This window comes from Biomphalaria glabrata, chromosome 12 (genome assembly GCF_947242115.1).
Source record: "Biomphalaria glabrata chromosome 12, xgBioGlab47.1, whole genome shotgun sequence".
Classification (NCBI taxonomy): domain Eukaryota; kingdom Metazoa; phylum Mollusca; class Gastropoda; family Planorbidae; genus Biomphalaria; species Biomphalaria glabrata.
Window position 1 is genome coordinate 31,253,549 of NC_074722.1, and position 20,236 is coordinate 31,273,784.

The 20,236-nt window shown below is 39.1% G+C and overlaps 1 protein-coding gene across 3 annotated transcripts in view; it reads right to left on the minus strand.

Moving 5' to 3' along the window:
- LOC106052965 (SH2B adapter protein 1-like) overlaps positions 1-16,376 on the minus strand; it is a 45,921-nt gene extending 29,545 nt beyond the window's left edge. For 2 of the 3 annotated variants that reach the window (XM_056005862.1, XM_056005861.1), the window contains exon 1: positions 15,472-16,376. In XM_056005862.1, the coding sequence (XP_055861837.1) occupies positions 15,472-16,185 (714 nt within the window). In that variant the 5' untranslated portion in view covers positions 16,186-16,376. The remainder of the gene's footprint in view (positions 1-15,471) is intronic. The other variant, XM_056005863.1, reaches the window with a different exon arrangement.
- Positions 16,377-20,236: the final 3,860 nt, after the last annotated feature.

A 20,236-nucleotide genomic window follows, 5' to 3' on the forward strand; every position in this document is an offset into this window, starting at 1 on the left:
TGGAATGCGTTGGAGTTTTTTTTTTTTTTTTTCATTTCAATCCGCAAGGGAAACAAAATCGCACACACGACAAACTCACTCCTCCACCAGCCTCCATCTCTTTCCCTACCTCAACCCATTAGCCACTCACCCCGCACTCAAACCTACTCTATCAGCAGATTAGTAACTGTGACAGAAGTAGGTCAGTCTGCAGTACCACCACTGGTGGGCCTCAGTTTGAGAGTTTGTTTTCTAAGGACGTTTTTGTTCACACGATGTAGATCTAAATAACACAACAAAACTAGCTCGCCACATGTGCAGTACCATAATTAGCTTTCAACAACCTCAGCACCAACAACCTCCCCAGCCCCCCCCCCCCCCCCAACCTTTTATTATACACTAGGAATGTGCGTCTTGGATTTCCGGGGCTTTTTTTCTTTTTTTCATATCCCCTCTCCGATATTAAAACTCTCCAATATTAAAAAATAATCCCAGAAACGCCAGATCAAGTAGGCGAGAACGGTCAAGACAAAAGTCAGTGTATATCTTATATTCTATAACTAGCCGGATATGACCCACGGCCTGCGGGCCTTCATTTTGGGTATTACTGATCTAGTGAATTGCATTTAGATCTATGTCAAACATGGCGAATGTTCCCTTGACATTTTTTTTTTAATTTTGCCAAGAAAAAAAAAAAAGTAGAATATGAACATGAGTTTACCCGTTTAGCCGACATATTTGATATCAAATATAAAATATCGTGAAAACGGGTTTACCCGATTTGTTACAAAGTTTCGTTCTTTATTAGAGATACATTTGGGTATTTTTTTTTATTTGTAGGGCCCTTCCGTTTGTGAAAGGGACAATAAACATACACTAGGGTCTCCACCATGATCTAAGGAACTTTCATACCACGTTTTATCAAGATTGGCCAAACGGTTTTCATGTCTATGCGGGACATCCAAACATACATACATACTCCTTACATTCTAGTTTACATACTAGATATTAGAAGTCGCGACGATTAGAAGAAAAAATGTGGTTGGGGTGGGGACGAAGAAGGGGGAAGGAGAGACTAGCAAGTGAGATGGGGCGCTATCGGGAGGAATTCGCTGTCAAACCGCTTGGACTATCGACCAGGTCACACCACTGATCAAAACAACCAACGACAAGTCAGTAGGTCACGCAAAAGGTTGACCTCATAGTACTGCCTCTGCGTGGTGAGGTCGTGTGACTGGTACAATTATATCGTTGCTTAAAAAAAAAAAGTATCACACACTAACACACACACACATATATATATAACACATATATATATAATTATATACATATATGTGGATCAGTTATTTGGTAAACAACGCAGGTCAAAAGGGCAAGTCTGGGCATTTTTTTGGCGAGTCCAAAATGAAGGTGAACATATTTTCGACAGAGCTTTTCTTTTAGATATGAAGATGTCACTAGTGACATATTTTACTGGTAATGGTTCATATCAAGAATTAGTCCTACTTCTGTTTGTAACAAAAAAAGATGATGCACGTCATCAGCTTCACGGTAACAGGAACTATGCACTCCAAACCACCAATAACAACAGCTCCTTAGCTTCCACCATACAGAATGAACATCCAGAACAACGTTCAACGCTAGGATAGGGAAACTACTTAACAAAATCCTGATCCTGCACGAAGGTACTACAAGCCGCCTGGTCAAATACGGCCAGTGTCGCTAACGGGGCAGGGTTTCTTTACAATATAGGAAGTTGAACACATTCTTTGTTTTAGTCGAAACAGGATGAGATCAGTTTAAACTGGTAAATAACACAAACTGCCTATTAGGTCTTGTTTTTTTTTTAAAGTTTTAAATATGGCTGTGCCGGTAATATGCATGATTAATTAAAAAAAAACGAAATTGTACGAGTCCAAAGAACTATAAGTAGCCGTAGACCAAAGAAAATTTCGTATAACATTCATTGGACAAATAACTAAATGTATATATAAAAGATTGACCGTTTCTACTACCCTTGTTATATTATAAACCACTTTATTTATTACATACTATATGTGACTTCTAAATCTTGTGTATGTATATGAACACAAAAGTTTGCATACTTAATTAAAAAAAATGGTTCGCTTTCGATTTCAAAAGACCAAAAGTAGCTTTAGCACTTCGATCTAGATCTAAACGCGACACAGGCGATGGTGAGACCAGGCCAATTACGTTTTCAGCTTTGAGAGCTTAACGAGCGTGACGGACAGACGGACAGACAGACTGAATAAAACCAAGAGCCGCCTCTACAAATAGTTTGTATTGCTCAATGTTTATTTTACTGCGGAGAGACGGTTAGATATAAACAAATTCTACTTGTTTCACTAGAACTACTGCGTATTTGCAATACAAGGCCCCTACCAATAGTCCGCTAGACTTTGTTCTTGTTTGTTTTCCTCTCATACGGTATGCTAGACTATCGCGTGTAGATCACACGTCTGTAGTTTCGAAATCGGGAAAACCCACAAGGCCTGCCCTCTGGGTGTACGTATTTTTTTTTTATATTATTTGTTATTGTCACGTGACCAATGAATGAAGTTCCATATCTGTATGTGTGAGTGCGTGTCAGAAAGTATGCCCCCCCCCCCCCCAAACTTTTCGCACTGTAGCCTACAAGACACCATTGGGCTGATAAGCGCCATCTTTTTTATACTTAGCTTCTACCACAAGTACGCTTTATTTAACCAGTTAAATGAATGCAAGGAAGATATGATCCTTCGTTAGAGACCAGTTAAGTTACGCCTATGTATATATATGTGAGGCGCGGTGGCTGAGCGGTAAAGCGCTTGGCTTCCAAACCGGAGACCGGGGTTCGAATCCTGGTGAAGACTTGGATTTTTTATTTCGGACGCCTCTGAGTCCACCCAGCTCTAATGGGTACCTGACATTAGTTGGGGAAAAGTAAAGGCAGTTGGTCGTTGTGCTGGCCACATGACACCCTCGTTAACCGTAGGCCACAGAAACAGATGACCTTTACATCATCTGCTTTTCTTTTATATATCAACCACCCCATTCTTCCGCCCCTCTTTCAATAAGAGGGCCAAACTTGCTTAAGTGGCTGCTGTTTTATTTTTATTATTTCAGGACACATCTTGTAATGTCGGCACTTTTGCTTTTCTTATCAGGTATAATCAATACAAATAAATATAACAATGCTTCGCTTATTTAAATGTAGAGCCTGTGAGATGGTTAAACCTGACAGACATTGAAATCAATGTTATCCCTTGATCTTTGAGACACACGTGACAAAACATAAATGCGGGAAACGTTTAGGATTTGTGTTCCTTGACTTTCACGATCAACTCAACAATGTCAAGGACGCCAAATCGGAACTTCCCCGCTGCCAACCAAAAGACGAATTGAGCTCTCATTTTTTTACACTATCTAAATGCGCGGCATTTGATCTTCTTATTAACTCTGCTTCCTAAGCAGATAAACAGAGTCTAGTTGCCCATTTGTTTTTCAACAAGTTTTAAAATATAGGAGTGAAAGTCAGAGGCGTAGCTAGGAATTCGACATCATTTTGGGGGGAGGGCTAGACCTCTATGGGGGACCCTGCATTTTGCGTATTATTTAATATTTAATGTAAATCACGGGGGGGGGGGGGGGGAGGTGTTCAAAGTCTCGCCCTCCCTCCCCCGCCCTAGGTACGCCTCTGGTGAAAGTCTAATGCTTTCCCCGTAAATAAAATGATTCTGAGCTACAAACGGAAGAGCTTAAGAAATCGACTCTGCGGTGTTATATAAAGTAGACAAAAACATGGCGTATCAACCGTTAGTCTGGACACCGGTTACACCAATATGCTTTTCCGCAATTAATAAAAATCTCTTCCGAGATTTCTACAAAAATATAGCTCTAACAATTTGAAGATATATGTTGACACTTCCTATTTTTTTGTTTTTTTGTTTCACGTGATTAACACAGATATCATAAACGAAATAAAAATAGAATGATTGCAAAGTAAGTATAGCTCCTTTCATTTTGTTGTACGGCTGCGAGATCTCAGGAATGTGGAGAATTGCGTTGTATTTAGATTCTTGAAAACACAGAACATGTTTTCCTTGGGTGAAGAGCGATTTCACAGATTCTATTATCGACTATTGTGTTTGCCACTATCAGTAGAGACAGACAAATAAAAACAATACAAATCATTTCGTTGGCCAGTTTATTTATTTCTCTGTCTATGGTTGAAATCTGTATAAAAAGAAAAAAAAATTCGAGTGCAGTAGGTGCATTTGAATTTGAAAGAAATATTTTTCTACCACATTAGTTTGTGTACGTTGCATTTGTCAGATGTTGGGAAACAAAACTGACTAGTCACCGTAACGTCCAATGAGAAACTTTCCTATATACTATACATTGGGGGGGGGGGGGGGGGGTAAGGGGTCGGACGTTCCTCCGGAAATGAAGATTATTACGTCCTAGCCCTCACCTCGGATGGAGTCGGACAGAGTTCGAACCCGGGACTAACGAGACGACAGTCCGGAGCCCATTCCAAAATGGTCAAGCAGCCATACAGTCTGCAGCAGTGTGATCCTCTGATAGAGGGCAACAACAATGCTGATACTGAACGCATGGACAAGCTGGCGGCTATATCCCTGGAAAGTGTTCATTATCACAATGACATATATATTATTAACCCGGAAGAACGATCTCATCACATCCATGTTTTTATCCCTGGTACATTTTATCATCTTGTTTAACATCAACGTTGAACGAGGCGAGAGTTAGTAGGTAAAATCAATGCCGAAAAAATATTACAAAGTAGGACCAATAGCCAACAGGGCTTTAAAAGTATAGAAGGAGAAAAGCAGACAGAAAACACAAACTGGAACGCTATGATAGCTGTCACCTCAGATGAGGGAACCAAACCCGAACTACTGACCAGAATTGCACAGTCCACATCAGCACATGCAAAGTTCAAAACAATCTGGAAAGACAAAGGCACAGCCCTAAAATCAGACTGATGCGCTCCCTGGCCATGGTCAAGTTTTTATATGCTCTCAATCTTGGACGATATTTGCATATGTAGAGAGGAGGGTCCTAACAATGGAACTGAGGTGCTACAGAAAGATCCTAGGCATCATAAGCACCGCATCACAAATGAAGAGATCGAAACAGGTTTAATACAATAATTGAAACCCACGGTGACCAGCTAACTACTTTAACAAAAAAAACTCAAGCTTTAACTCTATGGCCTTATCACACTTCTTTAATTCTTTTATGTTGTCTTTCCGTCACTTTCTCTGCTTCTTTTTTTTTCCTGGTAATGTTCCCTGAACGAAGGTCTTTGCGAGCCCCGAAGACATTGTAATAAAGCCATAGAGTTTTAGTTTGCGTGGGGTCCTGTATCGCTGTAGTAGCCCCGCCTATGCTGTCTGATACAAACGACAATATCAATAAAGATCTAGATCTGGATCTACCACCTCCTGACAAGAAAAATAGTGTGAACAACAAATACTTTAAAAAGTCGATAATTATGTCGGTTGCCCCACCCCCCGGGGGGGGGGGGGAATAACAGAGGTTTTCCAGTAAGGTCAGAGTTCGGTGGCTATTCACACGGAAACCATTGACACGGGATGGAGCTAGGGGAGCCGGGGGGTCACGTGTCCAGAGAAACTCGAGCTGTAGGTCGAAGTGAACGTAGTAGCTGCTAGTACCGAGTGACACTGGAACGTCTTGTTGATCTCAGAGGTCTGGAGCAGCGACTCAACTTGTTTACTTCCAGGGCCGCAATATCCACCGCCAGCAGGTGTTCTCAAACACGGCAAGAACCTACGAGAAAGAAAAAATTAAAGCACGGTACCCCTTTTCAGACCTTGAGATCTAAGGAGCAGATGATGTAAAGGTCAACTGTCTCTATGGTCAACTAGTGGCAGGTATGAGAGTGGACTTGTGGCGTCTTAATAACCTAGATATTCAAAATCCCAGTCTTTACAAAGATTCGAACCCGAGAGCCCTCGTTTATGAAGTCAGGCACTTCACCACTCAGCCACCACATACCACGACCTTAGAATATAACAATTTTTTTTGGATGGTACCATTTACCCGTCACACTTTCTTTCAACAAAGAAATATCACAATGGTATTGACTACATCATCTAGATTATTCTAGATCCAGCAGTGTAACAAAAAGTTAGAAAATAAATGATCTGAAAATAGCTCTACATTTAAGACCGCCTAAAAACGTAGACATGTCTTTTCCATGCTCATAATTATACGGAAAGTGCTGGCCGAGGTGATAGCGCAATGATTATAAGAATATAATCACATCGTCATCAACCAGCAAATATAGATCTACTAAAAATTCTCTACCAACACCAAAATTAACCATTGCGTTTCTCTTTTCCTGTAAATCGCCGTCTGTTCTATTGACGTCTGATGACGTAGCCTAATCTACTATTTTCCCGCCAGTCTGTTTGTTCCCATGCGCCGGCTCAAGAGTATCGCCGTGGGTTGAAATAATGTATTTCTACGACGTCGAAAAGAGGGGGGGGGGGGGGTGGAGCTGTTTTGTGTGTATGATAAAAGGAGGGGAAAAAAATGGAAAAAAAGAGTTGGGGGCGAGGCGACAGTATTGATTCTTGGTGTGTGCAAGCATGACATGAAAGCATTGCACTCGTCGTCTGCTAGGGCCACAGCATTCAAGGTCGTGTCCCACGAAGCCGATTTAACATTTTCTCGGAACCGCCCAGCGGTTCTAAAAACTGTGTGAGACTAATTTAAAAGTGCGCGCCCATTGGAACCCTGCCGAATGATAGTTGTCAGCAGTTCCGTTTGTAGCTGTTTATTTAGTTGGCAAGTTGGGGCTTCGAGTTAGGCGTCCTTGACACAGTTTAGTTTATCGTGAAAATATCCAATGCACACGTTATGCATATTTACGTTTTTCAAAACAGAGTGACCACTGTAAAATTCCATAAGGAAGTAGCTAATGCACCTACCAACATCAATCATTTATACTTGTTGGTTATTACATTCGTTTGGAAATTTTTAAAAAAATATGTGATTAAATAAACACACAAGGTTTCATTACGTCCCTTTGAATATGTCCCTTCGATCACTATTCAGTAGTTTAAATAATATATATATATATATATATATATATATATATATATATATATATATATATATATATATATATATATATATATGCAATGTTTCAATCTTTTATAATGTGTGTATGTATGACAAAAAAAAAACCTGGAGGCCTAATTAAAAAAAAAAAATTCATAAATAGAAGACCAAATGTGAAACCATTGCAACAATGTTAAACAAGCTACTGACAATGATAAACGATGGGCACAAATGGAACCTGTTACTTCATCGTTCCCATCATTACGTTGGAGGTGGAGAGTGTCCCCGAGATGAACTGCGCAGAGGTTTCAGGCACTTCCCCATATTGTTTTTCTTCTTTTTGTTTTTTGGGAGGGGGAGCTTCTGGGCCTGTGTCTTGTTCGAGCCTCTTGATAGAGCCTTGAAGGACATGGTCGGCATTATCAGGAGATGTTCCACAAGGGAAAACGTCACCGGATCCTATTTTTAGGTTTCGAAACACGTGTTGCCTTATTATGTTGTTTCCGGTCCTGGGATGTAATGTTATATGTTGTTCATGTCGGGGACAGGCATCGTTGATCTTGTCATATCGAGCTGTTAGTTTCAGAGATGTAACGTGACGGACAGCCTAAACACAAAACAGCCATGTTTCCATTGGGAAGGTAAGGGTTAACAAGAGGATGATCTTACGGCGCTGAGGCGGGACCATTCGTTACAGAAGGCCTCACAACTGACCTGGCGGCGTTGCAACCTGTGGGCTGTGGATACCAATAGATCGTCGCCACGTCGTACATGCCTGTGACGTGGCAACACGCCATTGGTCTAGACTGCCCTCAGGTTGTGACGTCACTGGTCAGTGTTCAGGCCTTCTATGACGATTGGTCTCGGCTGAAGCCCATTACAAACGTACCTGCTCTACTGCCTTGAATGGCTCTCACAATCCAGTATCGTCCCGTCTCATTTTAATTAGTTGACCTGTGCTCTTCTTACTATGATATTCACGGTCATTTGTACGCGCCAGGAAAATGCGCAACCAGTAAAAGTTTGAGAAACACTGATCTAACACGTGTTTAGCCAGGGTTCGACGACCCTTTGGCAGTTGGCTTATTATGACAGATTATTATGTGTACTATTTGCGTGCAAACAACCCACAATAGTTAATCCTCTTTGACTGTTGTCATTATATTTTGTCATAGTGTTTTGCATGTCAGTGACCATTGCTCTCCCCAGCACGCCTAAGCCGAGATTTTATTGGTGAACAACGCCTGGGTCTGAATGTTGAATATTATTGTACAGCCCAGTGTATTCTACTTTCATTCTCGATCATTTATCATATAGATCTAATAGACATTCTCATACAGTGTCAGGATCAAGGATTTGTTGTATACTTTGTTGTAGTGTGAAGAGACACAAAAGAGGGGCAGGTTTAGAGCAGTACGGAGCATCTCAATAGCAAATAGAATAGTATTAAGATGTAATTACGGCCAGAGCGCGAAGTTTTTGTTGTTTTTTTCCGGAAATACGATAGGGCAATGTCCACCGGTTTGTTCCATGACCTCAAGACATTAGACTACTGCAATCAGTAATGTAAACTGGCTTACTCCATTGGACAAAGAGGTGTTGACACAGTCGAATTTGAAATCATAATGTTGCTCACTTTATACAGGTGAATCACTCCTTAGCATTTAGTGTAAATAAACAATTTAAAAAAAAAACACTAGAGATGGCTAAACTACACAGGGCAGAGGTGGATAGAGCCACACACACACACACAGAGAAGTACATTGAACCACACACAGAAAGCGTGGTCGAGAGGCTAAGTACGATTGAACTTGGCTTGGCTACCTATGAAGGGGGCTCGAGGTTCGACACCCGACTCGAGCATAGTTGTGTTTACTGAGCGCCTAAAGGCAGCACACAAAACCTTCTCCCAGAAATTCCCCATTGGACCATAGCACTCTGAGCATGCTATAAGCATCAAAGTAGCGCAATATAAAAAGCTATCTTTTATAATTACATTATTGCTGTTTTTTTTTTGTTGTTGTTGTTGTTTTTTTTTTTGTAAGTGCGAGTTAAATAGCTAAAGTATCACTGGATGAAAAACAAAATTGTGTAAGGGTATTTTAAAATAATACATCTGCTGTTCGAGTTCAAGACGTAAGCTGACGTCATTGGAAGAGGTTGTTACATGCTATTAAACAATCACAACAACAAAAAAAAAAAAAAGGGGGGGGGCGGGGGAGGGGGAGGCTCTTATGATGAAAGGCGCCGATGTAATGGCGTATCTCGCGTTTTGTTGTTTGTCAATATCCAGCAAGGAAGTTAGTTTCGTTAAATGACAAGGGTAATAAAAGAAACTCCACCACTGTTGGTACAAACCAGGAAGTGCTGGATGCGAGAGGGTCTGCTGTGTCGTAACGTGGCTAAAGCCGTGTGTGTGTGTGTGTGTGTAGAGAGAGCAGTGGGGTGGGAGGACAAAACATACCCCTCCTTTTCACCGTTCTTACTTTGTACCTTAAATATGTAACAGTGGACCTGTGCATGTTTTTCAGTCACATGACTTGTCAGTCACATGACTTACTATTTTAGTTATATGCGAGAGGCCAAGTTTCTTTCCCCCATCGGCTTCTAAGTGCGGGGACATGTATGTGCATTTCTTTTTTTTTTTTTTGTTAAACTGTAGGAAATCAGAAGACTGTCTAATTAGAATAAACAACAGCTTTTAACGTTGACACAAGTTGAGCTTGCAGAAACATAAATCACACTTTATAGTAAGAACCTTTATCCTACTAAATCTACAGAACCGAAAGGGTCGACGCCCGTTGAACTGTGGCTGTATACTGCGTTAGGACAAACAATGTTCTCTTAATGCTTAGCATAACGAGAGTGGGATTGAAGGACACACAGGACATTAACTTAGCGTTTCTCAAACGGGGGGGGGGGGGGGGGGAAGCAGTTTTGGTTACAAGGACAAAAAAAACTTTTCCACTGATACAATTATTATTAAACATTTGAGTTAATTAATCAAGTACAATAAGAACTGGCCGTTGGGGGGGGGGGGGGGGGGCGTGGTGTCAGAGTGTTAAAGCGCTTGGTTTCTGTACTCAAGGGTCCCGGGTTCGAATCTCAGTGAAGACTGAATTTTCATTTCGTAATTTTAAGGGCGACTCTTTGTCCACCGCAGGCGCGTAGGCTGAGCGGTAAAGCGCTTGGCTTCCGAACCGGAGGTCCCGGGTTCGAATCCTGGCGAAGACCGGGATTTTTAATTTCGCGGTCTTTGGGCGCCTCTAGTGGGTACCTGACATTAATTGGGGAAAAGTATAGGGCTTTGTCGTTGTACTGGCCACATGACACCCTCGTTAATAGTGGGACGCAGAAACAGATGACCTTAACATTATCTGCCTTACAGATCGCTCTTTACTTACTGAGTCCACCCAACTCTAATGGGTACCTGACATTAGTTGGGGAAAGTAAAGCGTTAGGTCGTTGTGAACAAAAGACTACATCTGCAAGGCATCTAGTTAAATACGAAGATGATCCTTACTACGACCAAGCACATTACAATTGTACCTGCTCTCTCTAATGTCTCCGGTATCTCATTTAAGACTTCATTAATTTGGCACACGCTCCTCTTAATAGGAGAAATGGTTCGATGTAAACGCCACCAGAATGAATTTCTGAAGCTCTGAAAGATTAAGCAGTAAACGCCTATCACCGGGGCTCCGTCAGACACTCAAGTCGCGGGCCACGTGAACGAAAATATGCAAAAACGAAATGAAATTCCCCTGAAACTGGTCCTTTAAGAAACTCCTGGATCTAGAACTTACATTAATTAATGAGCTATATGAAGTATATTTTAAGGCGCCCGAAAATGGCTTCAATTTTCTACATAAATGTGAGCAACAATGTAGCTCGCTTTATCACCGACTTATTTTAGTTTCATTTTGGTAAATATTCTCATAAATCCTCCAATCTCTAGGCGCAGTTTAACAATCTTTTATTCGGGGTTCAAAACAAGAATGTCGCCATATTTGTTTCATAATACCGTTTTTAAGTTGTCGTTTTTTTAACAGCCTTGCTTTCATTATAAAACTAATATGTTGGATTATTATTATGTTCCACAAAAAAAGTAAAGATGGTAGGTATACATTCAGAGTCCCCATTCACACATATGTTAAAGGTTAAAATACATCTTTCAACTTTTTTTTTTTTTTGATAGGCGATTTTCTACATTTTGTGCCGACATTTTGGTGGGCCGGTTGAAACCACGTTGAGGGCCGGAAGTGACCCGCGGACCGTATTTCAGGCATTACTGCAATAAGTTATCGGGCATCAGTTGACAGCTGATAACTGTTACCATTCTTTTTTACAACGATGCACAATTCTATCAAGGGACCCAGAAAAAAAGTGTTTTAAAAAAGGGGGGGGGGTCGTCCTATCTAATTCACAATAATAGCTAGCCTGTCAAAAGGATTGATGATATAGCGAGTCTCGATATATGCCAGACATTCTATAAATACTATATGTTTCCCTTTGGAACCCTGCGATCCACGGGGTAGATAAATGTAAATTTCACGATTCTATGGCCGACGAAGCAACAAATTTGTTGCTATGAAGTCAAAAGAAACTGGTACAATAAAAACAACATACAAATGGATATCCATCCACCCCAGTAGCGCTACAGGCCATGGATGGGCCCTGGTCTGCTTTAGCACATCTCTCCATTATGATCTATACACATGGATGTAGTTTATCATAACGCTAAAGATTAGAATAATGTTGGATACAAAACAAAAATTGAGCGTATTTTAACATTTGTATTGTGTCTAGTGTTCAAAACTATTCTGAGAGATGAAAACATCTCACAGACTAATCAGTGAGTCTAATATCTAAGTCACGGAAAGGGCTTGCCGGAACAAAAAAAAAATATCTCATGTCCATTTCCTCAACGATGACTTCCTGACCACCCCTCTCTCTCTCACCCGCACCTTATTTCACCACCGGCCGCGTATTACTCTTTCCACAATCGATTTGGCGTTCCCCGCAGACGTGTCCCGAATTCTGGGAAAGGAATTGGAAAGGGAGGGGGCCTACAGTCAAAAACATCTTTAAAAAAAAACAGCTTGTATGTTCACGTGTTTGTCCAAGGTTTAGTGACCTAAATTATGGCATGTCTGCTCTTGCCCCTATCCCCCCCACCCCAAAATAAAGCTGTTTTTCTTTCTTCTATTTCTTTAAATATAGTTTTAACAAAGGATATTTGCAGAGTTCTCCCCGCCTGAAATCGGACAAGGTCAATGACCTTTGCTTGTTCGCGTGTCGCGGCAGTGTTATGTTCCTTTTCTTTCTTCCATATTCCCAAACGAAGAATCAAGTTTTGTTTTTAAGTATACGTTTTTTTTTGTTTTTTTTTTTGTGTTCTTCTTTTTAAAAACATATAAGCTTCTGAAGAAAAAAAAAACTAAATCAGTTGACCAAAATAAATACACACATTCCTTGAAATATAAAGAAAGGAACACTAACTGATAAAAGACTAGAGATAGAGGTACACTCTGATAGGAACGTGTCCTCAATCCTCCGTTAGTGAAGTATCGATTAGGAAGTTCTCATTTTATTTTATCTTGCTATATACAACTAAAAATCACTGAGTGAAATGTAATTTGAAATTTACAATTGTAATAACTTAAGTGAGGCAACTCAACGAGATATAATGTGTTTATTTACACGGAGACATGACCAACACATAGGACATCTGTCTTGAACACAGCATCCTTATATCGGTTCTAGACTTGGGCGGAAATCGTTCTCGTCCCTAGTCTGGTTTCTAGAAGTGCGCACCTTCTGCACAAGCCTGGATGGCGGTGCGCATGGCAGAGTAATAACAATATATAAACTATTTGTCAACGTTCTATGTTCAAATGAACAAGTAATATTAAAAGTTCAAGGACGGGCCAATCCCGCGATAACCAACTAGATCTATATGTTTAAAACAACTACTTTACTGTGCCTGCTTTTAAATGATCCAGACCCCCCTTTACCATTAGCGCTGGTTCACTGGTGTTGGTAACGTGATTTAGATCAGTTACTACACACTGGGTTAAGGAGGGACCCTCGGAAATAGTATCTCTGTCGACGGTCCCCGGTTTAGGTCAGTTTTGTATTTCTACATACTCGCCATTACTGGGTTTAGATCAGTTTATGTATTTCAACACACAAGTGGCCTAGATAAGTAATTTTACAAATCCTACACACTGGGCTTAGATTAGTTATGTCCTATACAAATGACAACGGAAACGCTTCCTTTAAACCGACTGACTCGGGGTGATGAACGTACACAGAGTTCGTTTGAAGAATTAGAAAATGTCCGAAAGGAAACAAATCTATTAACTAGATCTGGGTTTAAAGTGTTTTGTTTTAATTGTACAAGTAAACTATATCGTAGAAAAGTCGTGAAGACCGGAAGAGAAAAAAAACTAATTATAGACAGATACCGTTTTATTCTTGACAAGGTAAAAGGTGACATGCGTCACGAGGTTTGAACTAGACAGATCTAGATATAGACAAAACATATCCAAATGTAAATTCTGGCAGCAGTATGCTTCACAAAACAGTGTTAATTCTTAGTTAACACCTCAAAAAAAAAAAAAAAAAAAAGAATGTCACATTTAAAAAAAAAAATAAAAAGATGCATTAAAATCTTGCCCAAGATTAAGATCCCAAACTCACATAAAACAATTAAAATCTTGCCAAAGATTAAGAATCAAACTCATATTAAACATGACCTCCCTTTAAGTGATATCTCAAATGTTAAGTTCATTGTTACAGGGTGAAGGTGAAGCACAAGTTCAAGAAATAGTACTATAACAGAAGCGGAAAATCTACATGTGTTATTTTTACCCACTCTTGTTTTTCAAAATGTGTATCTTAAGAAAATATTTCAAAGGACAAAAAAAAAAAATATACTGTCGCTAGCATTTCCTCACTACAAAAATAGCACACTTTTAAAGGAGCTGTGCATTGTAGAAATGTGGTGTCTGCAGATTTACATAAAAATAAGTTTTAGGAAGAAAAAAAATAGTTTATATCATTAGGATTAATAAGAAGAGAACTAGACTAGCATTATATATCAAAGTTATTTTCTTTTCCTTAAAACTAGAAGATCAGTTAGAATTTTCTAATAATATTCATTATGCTGGATAACAAAAAAATAACAATAGCTTTTAGCTAAACATTAGAAAATCTAGATCAATATTGAAGTTATTAATGTTTTTTTGAAATATATATATATGAGTTAAGTTTAAGTTTTTTACACAAACACATACACACTTATATATATATATATGTGTGTGTGTGTGTTTTTGTGTAAACAAAAAGCCATAAATATCTACCAATTTATTCAAAATGAAAAGAATAACTTATTTCCATGAATTTACCTTTCAGAATTAACAGGATGATGTGATGAGGGTATAGACATTTTTTTTTTAATGCACAAATTTTGGGAATTTTTTAATTTACACAAAAAAAGATTACCTTTATCAATTTTACTTATTGGTAAGTTAATTACTAACAGTGTATATCATTTTTTAAATGTGTTCGACAAAAATACAAAATCACAGTTATTATTTTGCTTTCATTTATCACCCCCATCCATCACCACCTTCCATTTTAACTGTAGGATAATTAAATCTATACTGTTCCAAACCTCTTAATTTGAAGTTGAAAAATAGCAAGTTACTACACCTCCCACATACTTAATGTCCCCTTAAACATATAATAGGAAGAATAAAGTCAGCCCAATTTGTGAACTAGAAACCAATATAAATATAATAGTGAGCTCAGAACAGCAACATGTGGCACAATGTGGAACCTTCCAGTCTTCAATAATTATGTACCAAGTTAATGTGGTTTTAGGTACATGGGGGGAGGGGAAATAATGTCATTAAAAAAAAAAAAAACTGAAACAGTAATTAGAATCTTAAGTCTAGAGTCTACCTAGACCTAGATTGTTTCCTGGACTACAGAGACCAGCGAATGACAGTCCAGTGCACATTCCACATGACCAGGGAGCCATTTAGATTTAGATCTAGACTAGTTGTAGACTCTTACTATTAAAATCTACAACTAGTCTAGATTCTAGATCAAGATCTAGATCTACTTATTTTAAATATTTAATAATAATATAGAGAATGTATATCTTTATATTCTAGACTTTCATTATCCTAGATCTAGATCACCTTACAATTATTAATATTAGGTTTATAGTTATAGAATATAAACACTGAAACAGCAATTAGAATCTTAAGTCTATAGAGTCTACCTGACCTAGACCTAGATTGTGTCCTAGAATAGATCTATTCATTTTTTCTAATTAATTATAATGCTTGTTAATTAGCCTACCTTTGGTGGTGAATAAAATTCCATTTGATATCCACTTTGTGTTTTTAATAGTACAAGTCTTGTTTTTTCCCATTTGGTCTTTCCCTTGGCATCTTCTGCTGACAGTATGTTTACTATGCCTTCTTTTTGAATGTCTGGATCAGCTGTGGAAACTCTGTGTTTGTTGTCTTTTTTATTTTTGTGTTTTGATCTTGGATTGGGTGAAGTAGGCTCTGCATTGCCGTCATTTGTGCCCTGTTTGAAGAGTTTTGATTTACGGATGCTTTTGAATGAGAATCGTCTGAGAATGCCTTTGTTTGCCTTGCGTGAAGGGCTCACGCTGCGGTCGGGGCTACTGTCCCTTTCGTAATCGTCTGCGTGTGCATGATGGATGTGGTCACCACCATTTTGAGGGACGACACCTGTCCGAGAAGTGGACTCAGCAGCACTACTGCCACTAGCCCCGTGTGCTTCGACCAGTGAATTTACTTCCGTATGGTGGTTATTTGAGCCGTGTGTCGAAGATCGACGAAGCTCATAGTCAAAATGACGAAGAAAAAACTCCGTAAACCTCTTGGCATAATCATATGGATCTCTGGTCTTACCGATAGCAGGGTTAGTCCGATCGTAGGCCAAAAAATTGTGCACGAATGTCTGTGCCGAATTCGAAGCTTGTTTTTCACAGAAATCGACAGTCATGTTTTCACTTTCCTCGTCGCTGCCCACACCAGCCATTTAAATAACAGAAATGGGAATATCAAGTCGAAACATAGATCCACAATTCCTTCATGATTAACATATTTCAGTCAGCATTCAACGCCTCTTTTTTTTTTTAACACTAAGCGCAGCGACCGCTTCCCTGTTTCTCCTGTGTTGTTTACAAGCTCGATCTGAACTCTTCCGTGCACAAACAATGTATGACGTGCAGCATTCATACGAGGTAAAATTCCACGCATGCGCGTAGCGCTTTGGTCAATTTTGTACGACCATTCATGAATAACACAGCCAGGGCCTAAGGTTCGCTTGCCTTAGCGGCAGAACTTTTTTTTTTTTTCTCCGAACTAAGATCTAGATCTGGGCTAGATCTAGATCTAACTGCAGTTGAATGTTTTTGCTGAGTAATGATTGTTTGTTTAACGGGTGTTTTTTTTTTCCTTTGACCCCATTGTTGGCTAACTAATAAACATGCGTGGGCTCAAGTAAAGATATTTTTAAAAATTAAGGGAAAAATATATAGATATCTATATTTTAGTTATCTATCCTAGTACTATCGTTCAATCTTTTAATTAAAAATTTAGTACATATAAAATCGATTAATTTTTTTTTTTATCTATTTCAGCTGTCTGAAAAAAAAATATAATGATACAATTTTAATCTAGATTTTGAGAAAAAAAAAGTAAAGTTTCCCTTTCAGACCTTGTGGTCTATGGGGCAGATGATGTAAAAGTCATCTGCTGATTCTGAGGGTGTCATGTGTCCAGCACAATGACCAACCGCCTTTAGGCCTACTTAATTTCCCCAACAAATGTCAGGTACCCATTAGAGCTGGGTGGACTCTGAGGCGCACAAGGGTCCCGAAATAAAAATCCCAGGATTCACCGCGCCTCCTGCTAGAGCTTGAGTACCGGTAATATATTTGCACCTTCAAAAATGAACAAGATCTTGAGGCCCTTAGTAAGAAATATGTATACCTAAACTTAATCTATAATACTTTGGTCTATTTCGTACATTCGTCAAATTATCGGGTCTACTACTTAATGTTTCTAGGGCTCCAATTGCCTCCAATACAATTTTAAAATACTTTATAATATTAATTTAGAGGTGGAAATGTGGGAAAGGACCCAAAAGATTATTATGAATATGCTTTGAATATGTTCCTTACATGTAAAAAAAATTGTGTTTTGACATATAGGCCCATTTCTTGTACAAAAAAAAAAAAGCTCTGGTATCTATCTATATAATTCTTTTTTCCCTTAAGAGTTTGGACGAGAAGAAGAAGTAAAAGAAAGATCACTCTCTAATTTCTGCGGATAGTCACCCCACGAAAAAACAAGAGGGGGTGAGAACAAGTGGGTATTCACACGTCGCTACGGATGGCTGCGCGCTGGACAGTCAAACCCTGCCCGCTCCCATCCCCCTTAATTCGTCCTACGGGATGTTTGGACTAAGAAGTAAACTATCTTCAACTCTGAAGGAACATCCGAAACATGTAAAACATTTTACAAACACTAAATAGCAGCGCGGGACTTAATCATTGTGACCAAGAAGTCATGGAAAGAGAACAAGTAATCTACTATGTATATTTACAGGTCACTAAATAGCAGGGCCGGCCTTAACAGTTGTGGGCCCTATGCGAAACGGATTTCGCGGGGCCAAGTTTAGGGAGGGAAATAACTTGGTATATAGAGTAGTTTAGTTCATCGTCCATCATTTAAGGAGAAACCTGATAAAAATACTGAAAACAAAGGAGATCATGAACATATCGAAGAAAAGTTTCACAATTCAGATGATTCATACAAAGATACAGCAGTCGAAGAAGTGAAAATGTCTCTTGATGAGAGAAGTAGTGCTGAAGAAACTCCATGGGAACACCTTTTACCACAGTCTGAGAAAACATCTGAAGTAAGTGATGATGAGTCAAGTAATAGTCTTCCTAAATCACTTTCTCTAGAAGTGGAAGAATCTGTAATTAAGTACAAAGACTTCGGATATATCCAGCCTGGAATTTTATCTAAGGAACTGCGAGCGTAAATTATGTTAAAGGGTAGCTTATTTTTCCAAAACAAACATGAATGGTATTTGTTTCCATTAGAGTTTACCCAAAATAAATCACGAAGTTTGACATCAATGTTCACTAGAAAGCTTCCAACAGGAGAAATCTGCAACTGATCTTGGCTCCTTTTCTCTCCACACTTGGGATGTCTATTTTGTTTTGCATGTGTACTGTTTTCTGAGGCATCAGAAAAGACATCTAGTGCATTGAGCTAACCTGGAGTTAGTTTCACCAAATGGAAGAAACCTGAGAGACTGAAAGAACATGAAGGAGTCCACCACAGACAAGCTCTTTTGAATAAGAAGTTAGAAGAAGAAAAGCTTAAGGCAGAACCAGATGCGCAAATTTTGACAAATCAGCAGTATTAGATAGAGAGATTCTGAAGCGTGTAGAAGCAGCTATAAAGTACTTAGCAAAAACAAACTCAAGCTTACGTGGTCACAACGAAAAACTGAATTCACTCAATCCTGGAACTTCCTAGCATCTTTGAAATTTCTTTCAGAATTTGTTGAAGTTACAAAACACCACTTATGTGGAATCGAATATAGAAAGACATATTATTTGTCACCAGAGATTCAAAATGAGTTCATTAACTTGATGGGCAATAAAGTTAGGGAATCAATAGTTGGGAAAGTCAAGCAAGTTTGTTACTTTTCTCTGATGCTTGATTCCACCCCAGATATTTCTCATCAAGAACAGGTATCTTTAATAGTTCGTTACTTGGATGTTGATAATTTCAAAATATTCATTGGTTACCTAGAAATCTGATGGACAACATTATGAAGAACTTGTTCTGAAAACTCTTAAAGACATTGGGCTGGAATTGGATCTGTGAAAAGGTCAAACCTATGTTAATGCAGCAACAGAAAGCACGACGTGAAGCGATATGAATTGAGATTTGTCACTTGTGCATTATTTTGTCAATAAACAACGGTACAACCATGGGTGAAGCCAGAGGGGGGGGTGGGGTTCAATCCCCACCCCGAAATGAAATCCCCACTCCCTCGCAAAGGGGATCGGAATTTAGTGACTGATTTTTTTGCTTTGGTTTTGTTTATTTTATGTGAGATTTTATTACTAAAAATCTCTCCTCCAGAGGGCTTTTTAAAAAAGTTTAAGACCCCTCCAGATGATTTTGAGTTTAAAATCTCCATACAGAGTTTTGAGGTTGAAAACTTCTCTCTTCAATATTATTCTAAAGCAAACTACAGTCACCAAATTCTATGAGCGTAGCTAAATGGGGTTTTGAATTTAAAAAACAACTCCAGAGATTTTTGTAGTTTAGAGATCGGGTCTAAATCAAGGAAATCCTACGCCGAACTGGGAGTCGACCCCTTAGTAAGGTTTTGAAAGAGCGTCGCATGAGGTTTGCGGGACATGTTCTCCGATAAAATGAATTACGCATAATATTCGTTGCGATGACATCCTAGTACAACTTGGCGCCACACTTTCATGGAGGTCCTTAGAACAGGTGGGAAGAGGCTTTAGAGGACATTGCCAGTGACAGTTTTTGTGGAAACAGCTTGCCTTCCTAAGTCAATAAGAACAGCACATTAGCTAGTTGAAATAAAACATTTTAATAGCAGGATAATGCACTGTAGGCCTAGATACCTCAGAATAAACATTTTGTTGGCCTTCAATACCGCAAATATTGCTTGGCGGCGGGTCTCCGCCCCGCGCTGGGGGAGCTCCCAGCGCTCCCCCAGACGCCCTTGCTGGCAATTTTTCAAATAAATAAAGGAAGAACAGATTCTTGGTTTTTGCTTTGGGCACAATAAACGTCTTCTGAAAGAATGAAGGGTCATAATGTAATAAAGATTAATTATGTACACACACACACACGTATACATACATACATTTCTTCCGCCGTGGGTACAACGGTATTATTCATTAAAAGAATCTTAATGCGTATTTTTTTGTTAATTTTACTGATATAGGCTACTGTACCAATTTGAATGTAGGGTTATATATATTTTAAGTACATTATCTAATGTCAAAATGTAAGGGGCCCCC